Source organism: Palaemon carinicauda, chromosome 7 (assembly GCF_036898095.1).
Source record: "Palaemon carinicauda isolate YSFRI2023 chromosome 7, ASM3689809v2, whole genome shotgun sequence".
Lineage (NCBI taxonomy): Eukaryota > Metazoa > Arthropoda > Malacostraca > Decapoda > Palaemonidae > Palaemon > Palaemon carinicauda.
This window is the reverse complement of record NC_090731.1, coordinates 16057545-16075870: the sequence shown is the minus strand read 5'-3', so window position 1 is coordinate 16075870 and position 18326 is coordinate 16057545. Positions and strand designations below refer to the sequence as shown.

The 18326-nt window shown below is 36.3% G+C and overlaps 1 protein-coding gene across 1 annotated transcript; it reads right to left on the bottom strand.

The window, feature by feature from the left end:
* Positions 1-12858: 12858 nt before the first annotated feature.
* Positions 12859-16777, bottom strand: LOC137644201 (uncharacterized). Its single transcript, XM_068377202.1, has 2 exons — positions 16750-16777; positions 12859-13457 (listed from the first exon to the last, which is right to left on the bottom strand). The coding sequence occupies exons 1-2, from the start codon at positions 16775-16777 to the stop codon at positions 12859-12861; spliced, it is 627 nt and encodes a 208-aa protein (XP_068233303.1).
* Between the last annotated feature and the right edge of the window lie 1549 nt (positions 16778-18326).

Here is an 18326-nt window from a genome sequence, read left to right as displayed (position 1 = left end):
TTTTCTTGTGTATATACAAGTTTTCACCAATTTTCGAGTCCCTAGAATTTGTCATATAAAAAAAAAAAAAAAAAAAAAAAAAAAAAAAAAAAAAAAAAAAAAAAAAAAAAAAACGGCAAAAATCCTGGAATCAATGTATCCATACATTTACCGTCCTAAAAACTATTATATTGGGGTTAAAGAGTGATATTATGGTCACCAACCCGTAAAAGATGGTAACAAAGTAGGGTAGAAAATACAGTCGCATGTATTTTACTGAAATAAAGCTAAGATCAGTATATTTTTTTACGGAGAATTTCCGATACCTAAGTCCCTATGAATAAACAGCTTAGCTCTTGGGTTCAACAACTATGCATTGATCCATAGCATTATTAATTTTTTAAGGTAAGAACATTATATTCTTTAACATATAGATAGAATTAATATAGAAAAATATTCGAAAACTTAAAAGGCAGACTAAACCAACTGACCATTAATCTTGCATTAAGTAGACTTTTACTCGTTTTCTTGCTTGAGGATACACTTGGGCATGGTATTCTATGTAATTTATGTATACAAGATCTTATTTAATGCTGGTACTCTCTAACATATTTGATTTTGATTTTGCATTATTCCTCTTGTAGTTTAGTTATTTCTTTTCTTCTTTTCCTCACTGGGCTATTTTTTCTTGTTGGAGTCTTTGGGCTTAAAGCCGCTTGCTTTTCCTATTAGGGTTATAGCTTGACTTGTAATAATAATAATAATAATAATAATAATAATAATAATAATAATAATAATAATAATAATAATAATAATGATGTCCGTTGGTTTTCAGCTATACTGTCGCATGGAAAGCTGTTGACACAGACTTGGGAACGGGGTTCACCTCAAAATTTTATGAGGGTCATGTATGGTGGAGGCTTGATATTGGCACTCTTCGTTATATACATAAGATTGATATTTTACCTCGCAATAAGTCTAACGAAGCAAACAACTTCCAGGATGTTGAAGTGAGTATCGTGACTAAAAGTGTTTAATCTCTTTGAATCATAGAAATGGTTAATTTCAATTGATTCTCCAATTGCATTTGATTGTTGATTATAGATTCCTTCTATTTCTTTGTCTATTTTTTTTCCTGTGAATTTCTTTCCAATAAAGTGGCTTATTAAAGTCTTGGCTTATTATAATTATAAATGTTTTATCTCTTTGAATTATAAAAATTATTAATTTCAATTGATTCTCCAATTACATTTGATTGTCGGTTATGGATTCCTTCTATTTCTTTGTCTATTTTTTTTCCTGTGAATTTCTTTCCAATAAAGTGGCTTATTAAAGTCTTGGCTTATCATAATTATAAATGTTTTATCTCTGTGAATTATAGAAATTATTAATTTCAATTGATTCTCCAATTGCATTTGATTGTCGGTTATAGATTCCTTCTCTTTCTTTGTCTCTTTGGTTCGTTTCAAGCTATTTTTTTTCTTTTCTTTGTAAATTAGCTTATTATTGTCTTAGCTTAGTTATATATTTAAACAAGAACATCCGTACTAACAAGGAGGAAATTTGATGAAATATTCTAACATTTGTGAATTTAGAGTCACTAGGAACTTGCAATATTTAATCACTATTTAATTCAACGAATAATAAGGACATCAGTTACATTTCAATTGTATATAAATAGTCTAATTTTTCTGTTATTATTTAGTTAAGTGATATGGGGGACTTCCAAAATAATAGGGTTAAGCTAGCCGGAACTCCAGGAGGTTCCAAGATTATAAAAATAAGAATAAAAGGAAAAAAATACTAGAGGGCTACTCAGTAGAGAGCATACCTCCGCCACGGCATCCTATTTCTCGATGTTAAGGTTAATTCGGTTGACCATTTGCTCAACCTTGACATTGGCCTTTGACCTAGGACTATCAATATTGAATCACTTCCACGTCTCAAAAGGAAAACAGTCCTGAAAGTTCCACTATAGTAAAATTGTGGCCAGGAAGCTGTTCACAACCAAAGAAACAGACAAACATCGGGGAAGAAACTAAACCTCCTCTCCAACTTCGTTGTCGGAGGTAAATTTGAACGAAATACGAGGAAAGCAAAAATTTGGTGTTAGAAAATTTTAAGAAAACTGAAATTTTCAATGGCCCTGGGGGCATAAAAACAATTAGAATAGCGCCAACGTTATCGCTGCACGTCGTAAGAGGCGACTAAAAGGGACAGGACGAGGGGGCTGGGAACCCCTCTCTCCCGTATCTACAATCCTGTGAGACATAAACAAGGAGATGGAGCTGGGGGGAGAGTGACTGCTCCCCGCACTCTAGTTTTGGGGTGTTTGAATTTACGTGGATGTAGTACGATAGAGAGTAAAAGATCTGAGATTGGAAGTATGTTTAGGAATAGAAGAATGCATGTATTTGCCTTGTGTGAGACAAAGATAAAAGGAAAGGGTGAAGTGATATTTGGTGAAATGTCTGGTAGAGTGTCTGGGATTGAAAGGGAAAGAAAAAGAGAGGGTGTGGCTTTATTGCTGAGTGAATGGATGATAGGTAAAGTAGTGGAATGGAAGGAGATATCATTTAGGTTAATGTGGGTAAGGGTTAGGTTGGGTAGGGAATGTTGGGCATTTGTCAGTGCTTATGGGCCAGGTAGTGAGAAAAGTGAAGAAGAGCGGAATGAGTTCTGGAATGAATTGACTAGGTGTCTAGAAGGACTGGGTAGAAGGAATTATGTAGTTGTCATGGGTGACTTAAATGCTAGAGTGGGCGCTGGAGAGGTAGGTGTCATTGGGAAGTATGGCGTACCAGGTGAAAATGAGTGGTGAGAGACTGGTAGATATGTGTGTTGAGCAAGAGATGGTGGTAAGTTCTAGCTTTATTAAAGAGAAAGATAAGAACAAGTATACATGGGTAAGTGTGGCAAATGGAAGAGTAGTAGAAAGGCCATTAATGGATTATGTGTTGATAGCTAAAAGAATGTTAGAAGATTGGAAGACCTGCACGTGTTTACGGGTATGGATAACGGTATGTCTGATCATTTTTGGGTGGAAGGAAAATTAGTTGTAGCAAAAGAGTGGGGGGAATAAAGTAAGTGGATGTAAAAGGGAGCTAGTGAGGGTTGAAGAGCTAATAAAACGGGAGGTAAAAAGTAGATAACAGAAAAGGTTGAAAATGGCATATGACGAAGTGAAAGTAAGAGAAACTGGTAATTTAGAGGAGGAGTGGAAGTTAGTAAAAGAAAATTTTTTGGGGATTGCAAGTGATATGTGTGGCAAGAAGGTTGTTGGATGTAGCACGAGGAAGGGCAGTGAATGGTGGATTGAAGTAGTGAAGGTAAAAGTGGAAGAGGAAAAGAGGGCTTTTGAAGAATGGCTGCAGAGTGATAGTATAGAGAAGTATGAAAAATATAGAGAGAAAAATGTGGAAGTAAAGCGCAAGGTGCGTGAGGCAAAGAGGGCAGCTGACCTGAGGTGGGATCAGGGATTAGGTCATTCATATGAAGAGAATAAGAAGAAGTTTTGGAAAGAAGCGAAGAGAGTAAGGAAGGCTGGCTCAAGAATTGAAGGGACAGTGAAATAAGGAAATGGAAGGTTGTTAAAAGGAAAGGAGGCAAGGAAAAGGTGGGCAGAATATTTTGAAAGTTTACTGAATGTTAAGGATAATAGGGAGGCAGATATAATTGCTGTTACAGGTGTTGAAGTGCCGGTGATGGGAGATGAGAATGAGAGAGAGATTATAAAAGAGGAAGTGAGGAGAGCACTAGATGAAACGAGAGTAGGAAAAGCATCTGGTATGGATGGTGTGAGAGCTGAGATGTTGAAGGAAGGGGATGTGACTGTACTTAAATGGTTGGTGAGGTTGTTTAATATGTGTTTTGTGTTATCAATGGTGCCAATAGATTGGGTTTTTGCATGTATTGTACCACTACATAAGGGTAAGGGAGATGTGCACGGGTGTTGTAATTCAAGAGGTATTAGTTTGTTGAGTGTAGTTGGAAAGGTGTATGTTAGAGTAATATTAATAGGATTAAGTATAAAACAGAGAATTCCATCTTAGAAGTACAGGGTGGTTTTAGTAGAGGTAGGGGTTGCATGAATCAGATTTTTACAGTTAAGCAGATATGCGAGAAATATTCAGCAGAAGGTAAGGAGGTGTATGTTGCGTTTATGGATCTGGAGAAAGCGTATGATAGAGTTGATAGGGAAGTAATATGGAATGTGATGAGGTTATATGGAGTTGGTGAAAGGTTGTTGCAGGCAGTGAAAAGTTTCTACAAAGGTAGTAAAGCATGTGGTAGGATAGGAAATGAAGTGAGTGAATGGTTTCCAGTGAGAGTGGGGCTGAGACAGGATGTGTGTTGTCGCCCTGGTTGTTTAACTCGAGTGCTTGGACAAGGATTAAAACTGGTAGACGAGAATGACCATGAATTTGGTGATGGAGAGACAGAAATTGAATGTGTTTGAGATGAAGTGTCTAAGGAGTATGGCTGGTGTATCTCGAGTAAATCAGTTGTTGTTTGCAGATGATACTGTACTGGTTGCAGACACAGAAAAGAAGCTTTGCCGATTACTGACAGAATTTGGAAGGGTGTGTAAGAGAAGGAAGTTGTGAGTTAATGTGGGTAAGAGTAAGGTTATAAGATATACGAGAAGGCAGGTGGTGCAAGGTTGAATGTCATGTTGAATAGAGAGTACTTGAGGAGGTGGATCAGTTTAAGTACTTGGGGTCTGTTGTTGCAGCAAATGGTGGAGTGGAAGCAGATGTACGTCAGAGAGTGAATGAAGGTTGCAAAGTGTTGGAGTTAGTTAAGGGAGTAGTTCAAAATAGAGGGTTGGGCATGAATGTAAAGAGAGTTCTATATGAGAAAGTGATTGTAGCAACTGTGATGTATGGATCGGAGTTGTGGGGAATGAAAGTGACGAGAAACAGAAATTGAATATGTTTCAGATGAAGTGTCTAAGGAGTATAGCTGGTGTATCTCGAGTAAATAGGGTTAGGAACGAAGTGGTGAGAATGAAAACGGGTGTAAGAAATAAGTTAGCAGCTAGAGTGGATATAAATGTGTTGAGGTGGTTTGGCCATGTTGAGAGAATAAAAAATGGCTGTCTGCTAAAGAAGGTGATAAATGCAAGATTTGATGTGAGAAGTACAAGAGGAATGCCAAGGTTTGGATGGATGGATAGAGTGAACAAAGCTCTGGGTGATAGGAGGATAGATTTGAGAGAGGTAAGAGAGCGTGCTAGAAATAGCAAGCGATTGTGATGCAGTTCCGGTAGGCCCTGCTGCTTCCTTCGGTGCCTTAAATGACGGCGGAGGTAGCAGCAGTAGGGGATTCAGCATTATAAAGCTTCATCTGGTGTGGATAACGGGGGAGGGTCGGCTGTGGCGCCCTAGCAGTACCAGTTGGGAGGAACGTAGAGAGTAGAGATCCCCTTTTTGTTTTTGTTTCATTTGTTGATGTCGGCTACCCCCTAAAATTGGGGGAAGTGCCTTGGTATATGTATGTATTTACAATTTAGCTCAAACTATGTGTCATTATCTGTAAAAAAGGCTAAAAAGATATTAATTACATTAAGGAGAGTGTGACATCCTGATATCCTAAAGGAATATACTTATATTTCTGGACTAACGTAAAAAGTCTCCTTTTAGAAGAAAGTCAAAATTTCTTCAAGAAAATCGTAGCCAGGATCGATTTGTTAACAATTAAGTCGATTGCTTCAGGATTGGCTGAAAACTTATATGCACGAGATCGCTATCAAAATGACCATTACTTTAATTAAACCTGAGTAATATAAGATCTAACACAGAAAATCCACGTGGACCAACATACACGGTATATCTGGATTCAATTGAGGTTTAATAAACCTCAAATCTTTGCTTGGAAATTACTTTGAAGCTTTGAAGACCATCAAATATAAAACGTTGATCGCAGAAGTAATTTAGTTCATAGTTTAGATCCTTATTTTATACCAAAGTTTCTTATTTTTCTCGCTCATTTATTCCAGAAAATGACTTTTAAAGAGGACATTCACAAATTTTTTTTTTCTCCACTTTCTTCTGTTGATATTAAATTTCCTGAAAATCTACCTTCTTCTTCCTCCTATATCCTTCCAGTTCCGAGTAGGTACAACGGACTTATCCAGCGGCGACTTTTCTTCCTGGACACTATTCGCCCATTATCTAGGACCTTATACACCGCAAGAGGGACGACTGGTATTCACTTCGGAACAAGGCGTATTCGGTCGGTATATAAGCGTCCAAAGAGGAGTGGATGTTACAATAGGGGGTCTGAAAATTCTTGATTTTCGTGCTTACGGAAGAGCTCATTAAACAAACTGGGTAGCGCCATGGCCTCTGTACCATGGCCTTCCACTGTCTTGTGGTAGAGTTCTCTTGCTTAAGGGTACTATTGGGCACAATATTCTATCTTATTTTTCTTCCTCTTTTTTGAAGTTTTTTCATTTATATAGAAAAGATTTATTTTAGTATTATTGTTCTTTAAATATTTGATTTAAATTGTTCATTACTACTCATTCAGTTTACATATCTCCCTATTTCCTTTCTTCACTGGGCTATTGTCCCTGTTGGAGTTCCTGAGCTTATAGCCTCCTCCTTTTCCAGCTAGACTTGTAACTTTGCAAGTAATACGAATAATCATCGTCATCATTATTTTCATCATCACCTCTTACGACTACTGACGCAAAGGGTCTCAGTTAGATTTCGCCAGTCGTCTCTATCTTGAGCTTCTAGATCAATACTTCTCCATTCATCATCTACTTCACGCTTCCTAGTCGTCAGGTATGTAGGCTTGGGTCTTCCAACTCTCCTAGTGCCTTGTGGAGCCCAGTTAAACGTTTGCTGAACTAATCTCTCTTGAAGAGTGCGAAGAGCATGTCCAAACTATCTCCATCTACCCCTGACCTTGATATCATCCTCATATAGCACTTAAGTAATCTCTCATATAGTTTCATTTCTAATCCTGTCCTGCCATTCAACTCCCAATATTCTTTTAAGAGCTTAGTTCTCAAATCTACAAAATCTGTTGGATATTGTTTCATTGCCATACCACGACTCATGTCCATAAGGTAACACCAATCTCATTAACCACACACACACACATACACACACACACACATATACATATATATATATATATATATATATATATATATATATATATATATATATATATATATATATATATATAGATATATATATATATATATATATATATATATATATATATATATATATATACATATATATATATATATATATATATATATATATATATATATATGTACATATATATATATATATATATATATATATATATATATATATATATATATATATATATATATATATATATATATATATATATATATGTGCATATATATATATATATTTATATATATATATATATATATATATATATATATGTATATATATATATATATATATATATATATATATATATATATATATATATATATATATATATATATAACCTGATTTTGATATGTAAATTCAGGCAACTCAATTTCCAAACTTTATATAACTTAGTTATTGTCTGATTTGCTTTTTTCAATCTTTCTCTTAACTCCAATTCTAAGGTAGCTGTATTGGAGATCTTAGTTCCTAAATATTTAGATTACTTCACCTTATTAATCCTTCCTTCTTAATAATAATAATAATAATAATAATAATAATAATAATAATAATAATAATAATAATAATAATAATAATAATAATAATAATAATAATAATAATTTCCAAGAACACAAATAGCAAGCTTCATTTTCTGCATCATCACCTGGGGATTTCAGTTATCCTAATCTCTGCCCTGTTTTATAATTTGTAATCTCAATAATTCAAATTATTTAGAAAACGATGAAAGACATAGCAAGCTGAAGGTTTTTGTGAAAATTGATAATAACAGTAATATGTGGTTCTTGTTATAATAAAGTTTATAGAATATATTGATGGCTCCAAAAACAATTCATTGTTGACTAATGAAGTTCTTTTGATATAGTAATGGTAGTAAATGATAGTAAACCAGAAGTGGATTGATTGATTGATTGATTGATTGATTGGGAATTTTCTGGCATCCTGACACCAAAGGTCATTGACGCCACCCAGCGAGTTCAAGCGAAAGTAAAAGAGATATTAAGACTTTGTATTAAATAGTTTAAGTTTTTTCTTTTTCTAACACACTGATCATGTCTATAGGAAGTAATCTATTTTAGTGTGTGTTTGTAGAAATTGAAATATTCATTACATAAAGTTTGATGCTATGAAAGACTGTATTAACTTTGAGTGAATGTTTGATAATCGATAACTTCAAGCTAGTTTTCATATTTGATATCTTTTTTTTTTTTTTTTTTTTTTTTTTTTTTTTTTTTTTACACTGATCATGTATATGGAAAGTAATCTATTTTAGTGTGTGTTTTTGTGGAAGTCGAAATATTTCTTGCATTAAGTGCGCTTTTACAATAAACTTGATTAACTTTGAGTGAGCCTAGAATAATCAATAGGTTCATAATAAATTGCCTATTTGATAGATTAAGTTTTCTTGGATTTTCTATCACACTGAACACATAAATGGTAATTAAATTATTTTATTGGGTGTTTGTAGGATTTGAAACATTTCTTACATAAAGTGTGTTTCTATAAAGCAATAGAATAATTGAGTGAATAAAGAATAATTAATAATTCCAAGATAGTTTGCACACTATAGATGTGTTTACGTGTTTCACACAAATAACTACATACTTTCTTATTTGGATCACTAGTTAATAAATAAGGTATAAATAGCAAAAAATATGATCAGAGTGAAGTAATAAAATAATAATATGTTTATATCATAGGATGGAACGTTGTAATGGAAGATATGGAAATAAAAACAAAGGCCCCGTCCTCTGTGTTTCAATTTCTCGGAAATTATTATGTAACAATTATTGTACACCAAAATTTAAGGTAAGACAACAAGCGTATGAATAATTAAATGCAACATGGACTCACTAAATTAACAATTAAAAGTTTCACTAAGGTGGGGAACTAAAATAATCTGAACTATGTAAGAGAAAAACCATGAACTATGATGTATGTCCCTGGCCAAAGAATAACCATTTTCCTTATGATGACGTAAGCCGGGCATGATTCTAACCTATCATTTTTCCTTTCTTGACCCATCTGATTTACTGTATATTCATCTATGCTACTTTTATATGGCCTTTCTTTGTCAATTTTTGGCAGAGAAATATCCCTTATAGTCACCATTTTTACATTGTCTAATTGACCTACTCCATTTCCAACATGGTGTTCAATGTCTCCTTCTGAACTATCACTTTTCTCTTGTTCCTTTTTCCTTCTAAAATTTTTACTTTCTATAGTAATCCCGTCATAATCCATTTCTCGGGTAAATTCCCTAACCAAGGCCATTGCCAAAAGATTGTTGTCCATATCAATCAATTTCATGAAAAATCTGTTGTCCATGACAATCGATTTCATCAAAGGTAGTTGTCCATGACATTTTCATTGAAAAGATGTGGTCGAGGACAATAAATTTCACCAAAAAGCTGTTGTAGGTGTCAATCAATTTTATCAAAAAGCTGTTGTCCATGTCAATCAATTTCATAAAAAAATTGTAGTCTATGTCAATCAATTTCATCAAAAGGTTGTTTTGTATGACATTTTCATTGAAAAGATGTGGTCGAGGACAATAAATTTCACCAAAAAGCTGTTGTACATGTCAATCGATGTCATCAAAAAGCTGTTGTCTATGTCAATCAATTCCATCAGAAAGCTCTTGTCCATGACAATCAATTTCACTTAAATGCCTTTGTCATGTCAATCAATTTCATAAAGAAGCTTTTGTCCATATCAATCAATTCCATTAAAAAGGTTTGGTCCATAACAATAAATTTCACAAAATTTTGTTTTACATGTCAATCAATTTCATCAAAAAGCTGTTGTCCATGTCAATTATTTCAACTAGAAACCTGTTGTTCATGTAAATCAATTCCATCAAAAAGCTGTTGTCCATGGCAATCAATTTCACAAGAAAGCTGTTGTTCATGTCAATCAATTTTGTCAAAAGCTGCTGATCATGTCAATCAATGTCATCAAAAAACTGTTGTCCAAGTAAATCAATTCCATTAAAAACTGATGACCATGGCAATCAATTTCATCAGAAAGCTGTTGTCTATGTCAATCGATTTCATCAAAAAGCTAATGTCAATGGCAATAAGTTTCACCAGAAGGCTGTTGTACATGTCAATAAATTTCATCAAAAGCTGTTGATCATGTAAACCAATTTCACCAAAAAGCTGTCGTCCATGTCAATCAATTTCGTCAAAAGCTGTTGTCTATGTCAATCAATTTCATCAAAAAGTGGTTGTCCATAACAATCAATTTCATCAAAAGCTGTTGTCCTTGTCAATAAATTTCATCAAAAACCTATCGTCAATGGCAATCAATTTCACCAGAAAGCTGTTGTCTATGTCAATCCATTTCATCAAATGAGATAAAACAAGAAAGACAAAGGAGGATTAAGCACAAGGTATATGTGACGGGCCGAGAGAAGGTTGTGACTCAAAGGCAGGATGAAAGCAACTGAGTAAACTTTAATACAGAACACTCGTTTATATACAGATAAACATGGCTCCCCCCCTAAAAATTACATACTGTACATGTTAAATAGGGCGCCCTGATCTAGAGAGGCCAACTTTAGGCGGGTCACCTGGCAGTAGATAAGCAGGTTTTAGACGATCGATGGAGACCCAGTCTTCTTTGCCTCGAATGTTTAGTAGGAATGCTTTTGGTCTCCATGGGATGGCAAAAAAAGGGCCCGTGTAAGGGAGCGTTAGCGGTGGCTTGCTAGTGTCGTTGCGTAGGAAAACATGCGTTGCAGAGTGCAAGTCTGTCGGTATGTGATGATTCGTTACGGGCTTGTGAGTCTGGAATAAATTTTCCCATGACATTACGTATGCGCTGAAGATCATCGGAGGAAGTTGTAGGAGGAAAAAATTCGGCAGGGACGACGAACAGGTCCCCATACACCATTTAAGCTGCTGAGACGTCGAGGGCCTCTTTAGGAATGGTCCTTAGTCCTAGGAGGACCCAGGGAAGCTGGGAAACCAGTTGGAATCCTTGCAGCGGAACATCAAAGCTGCTTTGAGGGTGTGGTGAAAACCTTCAAACATTCCATTGGCAGCGGGGTTGTAGGCAGTTGTCTGATGTAGGGTGATGCCGAGGAGATTTGCAAATGATGTCCACAATTAAGAGGTGAAAGTGGTACCCCTGTCAGAAGTAATATGCTCAAGGATATCAAATCTTGCAATCCATCCTGAGAGTAAGGCAGATGTACATGAGGTGGACGTTGCAGTTTTCATGGGAATGGCTTCAGGCCAACAAGTGGAGCGGTCGGTGACGGTAAACAGGTAACAATGTCCTTGAGATGTGGGTAAGGGGCCTACAACGTTGATGTGAATGTGGGCGAAACACCGCTGAGGTTGAGGAAAGGTGTCCACTCCTGAATCCATGTGCCGATGTACTTTGGAAGTATGGCAAGAAGTACAAGTCGGGACCCAATCCTTACCATCCTTAGAAATGCCATGCCAAATGAACTTCGTCTTCAGCAGCTGTACAGTAAAACGGCACGATGGATGTGAAAGGCCGTGAATGAAATTAAACACCTGCCAGCGAGTGGGAGCAGGAATCCAAGGTCGCGGTCTACCAGTGCTAACGTCACAGAGGATGGTGGTGTTGGAGTCGTCTTGGGTGATGGCTTCCCAACGGAGGGATGTACAGGATATTCTACATGCTTGATACTCAGGATCCTGTCATTGGGCTTCAGCCAAGGCGTTGTAATCCAATCCCAGTTGAATGGCAGCCAACGTGTTTCTTGACAGGGCATCGGCAACGCGATTCTTTTTCCCAGGGATGTATTGAAGGGTGCAATTGTATTCAGCCACAGCGGAGAGATGTTGGCGTTGATGGGAGGACCAGGCGTCAGACTGTTGAGTGAAGACCAGCAATTCGCGATCGAAGGTAGAATAACCCGATTCTGCCTTGGACAGTTTACTGCTGATAAAGGCCAATAGGTGGGGCAAGCCGTTGACCCCCTGCTCGAGTACTGCATCAATAGCGACGTTGCTGGCATTGGTGGAGAGAAGGAGAGGGGCATGTGCTACAGGAAAAGTGAGAGCAGCAGTGGTTGATAGGACCTTTTTTGCATTGTAGAAGGCTGCTTTTTGAAGGGGACCCCAATTCAGGTCCTTTGGCTTGCCCTTCAGGAAGGCGTAGAGGAAGCAAGAGTGGCGGCAATGGCTGGCAGAAAACGGTGGTAGTAGTTGATCATGCCCAAGAATTCCTACAGAGCTTTGAAGGTTGAGGGTGTGGGAAAGTTCTGAACGGCTGCTACCTTCTCAGGGAGGGAACGGACTCCTTCAGGAGTGATGCGGTGCCCTAAGAACGACACTTAGTTGGCACCAAAGGTACACTTCATACTGGACTACAAGGCCGTTTTGTTGCAGGTGTTCGAGCACGATGCGCAGATGATGGAGGTGTTCCTCTTTTGAGAAAGAGAACACAAGTATGTCATCCACATAACATACACAGAAGGAGAGGTTCCCTAAGATGCCAACCATGAGACGTTGAAAAGTGGCCCCAGAATTACGAAGGCAAGAACAGGAGTAATTAAAGGTGTATGTACCAAACGGAGTGGTGATGGCGGTCTTAAGGATGCCTTCCGGTTTCATAGGCACCTGATAATACCCCTTCAGGAGGTTGAGCGCGGAGAAAACCTTCGCTTTGTGCAGGTAAGAGGTCACGTCGGCGATGTTTGGGAGTGGGTAGTGATCTGGTTCTGTTTTCATATTCAGATACCTGTATCCCTGCACGGACGGAGTGATCCGTCTTGCTTCAGAACTATGTGTAAGGGTGACGACCATGTGTTGGAGGCCTTTTGGTAAAGGCCCATTTCCTCCATTTCAACGAAAGTCTGTTTGGCGGATGCCAATCGTTTCAGTGCCAGATGTCTTGATATGGGAAAAATACCGTGCTTTGCAGGAGCCGTAGGTGTTATGCGAAGTTCTGGACGGAAAACTTCCGGGTACAAAGTGAGGAGGTGGGCGTAGGCATCCGTGGGTGCGCTAATGTGGAAAGCAAGGTGGGAAGAGGTAGGTTGAAGAGGTGTTGACAAGTACGAGTCTGCGTTGACCAATCGTCGGTGGGTGACATCGACCAGAAGGTGGAAATGAGAAAGGAAATCCGCACCGAGGATTGGCAATGTAACTTCAGCAAAGATATACTTAAAATTAAATTTACAGTTTCCAAACGGTAATGTGATGTTCTTGTAACCGTAGGTGGGTATCGCAGATCCGTTGGAAGTTACCAGGCGGACGTCAGCATATGTAGACAGACTCTGTCGTGTCCTGAAGAGGTCCCTTGCCAAAAGAGAATGACAAGCACCCGTGTCTACCAAAAATAAAATTATTTCCGTTTGCTTTAAATTTGTAAAAGCATACCATGAAATTATTCCCGTTTTCCTTAAAGCGTGACACACAAAATAAATAAATAAATAACACATACGCTATTACATTGATATATATAAATATATATAATTATATATATATGATGAATGCAAGAGTTGATAGGAGAAGTACAAGAGGAAGGCCAAGGTTTTGGTGGATGGATGGTGTGAAGAAAGCTCTGGGTAATAGGAGGATAGATGTGAGTGAGGCAAGAGAGCGTGCTAGAAATAGGAATGAATGGCGAGCGATTGTGACGCAGTTCAGGTAGGCCCTGCTGCTTCCTCCGGTGCCTTAGATGACCGCGGAGGTAGCAGCAGTAGGGGACTCAGCAGTATGAAGCTTCATCTGTGGTGGAAATGTGGGAGGTTAGGCTCTGGCACCCTAGCAGTACCAGTTGAGTCCCTGGTTAGGCTGGAGGAACGTAGAGAGTAGAGGTCCCCTTTTTCGTTTTGTTTCTTGTTGTTGTCGGCTACCCCCCAAAATTGGGGGAAGTGCCTTTGGTATATGTATGTATATATATATATATATATATATATATATATATATATATATATATATATATATATATATATATATATATATATATATATATATGTATATATATATATATATATATATATATATATATATATATATATACATATATATATATATATATATATATATATATATGTATATATATATATGTTTGTGTGTGTGTGTGTGTGCGTGTGTATATATATATATATATATATATATATATATATATATATATATATATATATATATATATATATATATATATATATATATATATATGTTTATATATATAGACAATAATAATATTAACCCGCATGTTCTGATAAAAAACTTGAAAGTAGAGGATTGGCTTCAGTCATAGCATTCAATCGATGACCTATTTCAGGTAAGACCTATCTTAGCTAAGACAATGTTGAAAAGATAATAATGAGTTGATGCAGTTCTTGAGACCAATCTTGTCCAAACCTTAATCAAAGATAATTAGAAGTTATCGACCAAAATAAACTAAAAGCAACGCACACAATAAGGCTTTTAAGACTCAGCTAGCAACGTATGAAATAATGCCGTTGCTAAAAAGAGCTATTAGGAAAAAAGTATGATCTCCCTAGAATGAAATACTCAGTTATCTACTATGAGATTCAGGGCCTTTGTAACACGGTTTTTTCGCAATAATTTTTTATCTATGAATTTCATGAATGTAACGTTTCTTCAGAGTGCACATTATATCTACACATAAATTTTGACTATATTCTGCATTACGTAGGTTGAATAAAATTGGTACTTATAATAGTAAAAGTGACGTTTCTTGAAGACAGGCCAACTTACTCAGAGAAAAGGTTTCGAACGCATTCGTTAAGTAACTTATGACGGCCTTCCTTCCCTCTTTCTCGATCGATGATTGGCTATACGTAACGAAGGCTATACCTCTGCCAACAATGACACAAAAGTTTAAATAAAAGCAAAGCAGTACACCTTTATGAACTCTGAAACCTCTCCACTGATAATTGTCATAATGAACAAACCAACAAAATATGTTAATAAATACAAAAACACTTCGATTATTAGTCTAACTCCCAAAATAAGTTTCCTAAGAAATTACAGTCTACTTTATAGGTCACAATCAGATTGACAAGGTGTAGGGAATAGTTGGTAATTTTCAAAATCGTAGTTGACAAGCTTGATTTGATAACTGCTATATCCAATGTCAAGCAATTCTTATTTATTGTCTATATACCTACCTACCTATTTACTGGAAAAAAAAAATAGCCGGTACTGTATTTCGGCTTTAAACCTTCACCAATAATTATCGTCAGAATGATGACTTCATGAGGCTCCACCCACTTTGGCCTCGTTATAATTCAGGATAACACTGAAGGCTATCATGGGCCTTGTTGGATCAGCAAATTTAAATTCTGGCTATAAAAACTCATTTCTCGAGTAGTTGTCAGAAGTGCTAAATGATCCTCAAGGATCCCAGCAATTGGCCTAAACGTTTAATTCATGTATACTACTGTTGCGGGACTACTGCTACAGTAGTATTACTATGCTAGCACAGATACCCCACCCACATTTATGTATCGTTCAGCCATTCAGAAAGTCTTTGTCATGTTTTTTCACTGTGCAATAAGCCATGGCCTCCTCAGAAATTAAGTTTAACATTAGATGATAGGTTATTTCATTAAGCTGACAAATTATGGCAACTGGGAATGTTATTGCCGATGTTGAAACTAAAGATAAAGTATGGTATCATTCCTTCATTGCATTGTCATCTTTACTACTATTTGTTTTGCTACATGTAGTAATTGTTTTAAAGGATAAATGAATTATGTTCACTTTACTTCTATAAATTCCCATTAGATGTACAAATAAAACTCCTAAAACTATTCATGATTTATTTACAAAATGCAGTCATGCCCAAAACATAGCCAACACGGCCGTACGGCCTAAGAATAAGAAAAAAAAGATATCGGATGATCCGTTGGTCTGATGGAGAGTTTAGCAAAAAATTCTTATTTTAACAAAAATAGTTATAGGCCTATAAAGACTGTTTACATACAATCTCTCTCTCTCTCTCTCTCTCTCTCTCTCTCTCTCTCTCTCTCTCTCTCTCTCTCTCTCTCTCTCTCTCTTTTGGTGGCATAGTTAATAGTTAATGGAAATATTCAAAAGTCTGAATGACATTACAAGTATTATAATCATGTTACGCTAAATACAAATCAGACCATAGACATTGGATTTCAACTAGAAACTGAATGATTACCTATTCAGGCTATAGTAAATATGGCCGCGGGCTTTCTCTTGACTGTATAAAATTGCAAGTCGTAAGGCAAATGCAGTTTTGCAACCACGGGGGCAATTCCAAATCCTGCTAGCCATTCTTGACTGTTATGGGTTCCAGAGCCGATGGAACAAGGTGAATGGGTGTCTGGTGGATGGGCGGGGCAAAATTTTGTCAAAAGGTGTTTACATTGCTTACGTAATGAATGTTTTCGACTCTTGGCTCGTTATCACTGGCCATGGCGTCGGCTAGATCATTTTTGCTCTATATAAATTAAAACTATCGGGTTTAGGTTATTGATAATGCTGACAAAATTTGTGTGTGGTTGTAAAATATACATATATCAACTTTCAGCTACATCCGATGAATTGATAAGGAGCAAAGTCCAAAAAACCGTTTTACAGAGGCCCTGAATCTCATAGTAGATTCAATGACTTACGGTTATTTTCGCAATAACGTATAGTCATTTTGGATATAAAACTAACAATGTTGATGCAGCAAATATAAGACTTGATATATTCTTTCATACTTTTTTTTTATGAAAATCCAGGTTAATCTAAGAAAACACTGATTTTTTTTTCTTTTTTACGCACTTTGTTCCTGTGTTTTCATGTTTTTAAAAAATTGCCAGCATGTGGTAATTGCAAAAGACCATATGGAAATACTTGTTATTCCATATGAAGATGAATCTCTCTCTCTCTCTCTCTCTCTCTCTCTCTCTCTCTCTCTCTCTCTCTCTCTCTCTCTCTCTCTGTCATTCTAAACTTTCGATAAATTACTCGCATATATAAATTGCCAAAGAACGAATAATAAATGGAACAGACAATTGGAGCCAAAGAAAGTTTGTAGCTTATTTTAAATCCACAAAGGTCACGTATCAAGTCCAGTGAATTACTACTTTGAACACTGATATTGTTCACAATAGGGCTAATGATGATTATGAATATGTTATCAGGAACAGTAACACTAAAGGTGACATAGATACAATAATAATAATAATAATAATAATAATAATAATAATAATAATAATAATAATAATAATAATAATAATAATAATAATAATAATAATAATAAACGTATAAAATATAAGCTCTCTATGTAAGAGAGAGAGAGAGAGAGAGAGAGAGAGAGAGAGAGAGAGAGAGAGAGAGAGAGAGAGAGAGAGAGAGATAAACTTTGATTAAGAAAGGATCAATGTTCACAATAGGGCTAATGATGATTATGAATATGTTATCAGGAACAGTAACACTAAAGGTGACATAGATACAATAATAATAATAATAATAATAATAATAATAATAATAATAATAATAATAATAATAATAATAATAATAATAAACGTATAAAATATAAGCTCTCTATGTAAGAGAGAGAGAGAGAGAGAGAGAGAGAGAGAGAGAGAGAGAGAGAGAGAGAGAGAGAGAGAGATAAACTTTGATTAAGAAAGGATCAATGTTAGTGAAGTATTAGTCTATGTAATACTTCCCTGCCTCTCATTCATGCAATCCAGTCTTGAGCTGGAAGTCTTTCTGAACACTACTCTGCAACAGACGCGGCTAGAGGGCCTCAGCAACCTGGAATTACTGAAAGGTATGGCGTATTTGAACTCTGAAGAGCAAGTTAAGGATTTGCATGAACATCAATTGATTTGCAATAGATTTTACAGGTAGATTTATAGGTAGTAGGTTAGCCAGGACAAAAGCCACTCATTGAGATACTACTGCTAGAGAGTTAAGGGGTCCTTTGACAGGTCAGACAGTATTTTACTGGATCCTTCTCTCTCGTTACGGTTCATTTTTCCTTTACCTACACACACACCGAATAATCTGGCCTATTTACATATTCTCCTCTGTTCACATGCACCTGACAACTCTGAGATTACCAAACAATTTTTCTTCTCTCAAGGGGTTAACTACTGCACTGTAATCGGTCAGTGGTCACTTTCCTATTGGTTTTGGTAGACTCTTCTAGCTCTTCTAGGAGAAGGACACTCCGAAATCAAACCATAGTTCTCTA

Excerpts from the sequence above, each read along its gene's own strand:
- LOC137644201 (XM_068377202.1), bottom strand. The coding sequence starts at position 16,777 with ATGACTATACGTTATTGCGAAAATAACC. Across the intron at positions 13,458-16,749 it reads ACGTTATTGCGAAAATAACC|ACACGGGTGCTTGTCATTCT; the intron begins GTAAGTCATTGA and ends TATTTTTGGTAG.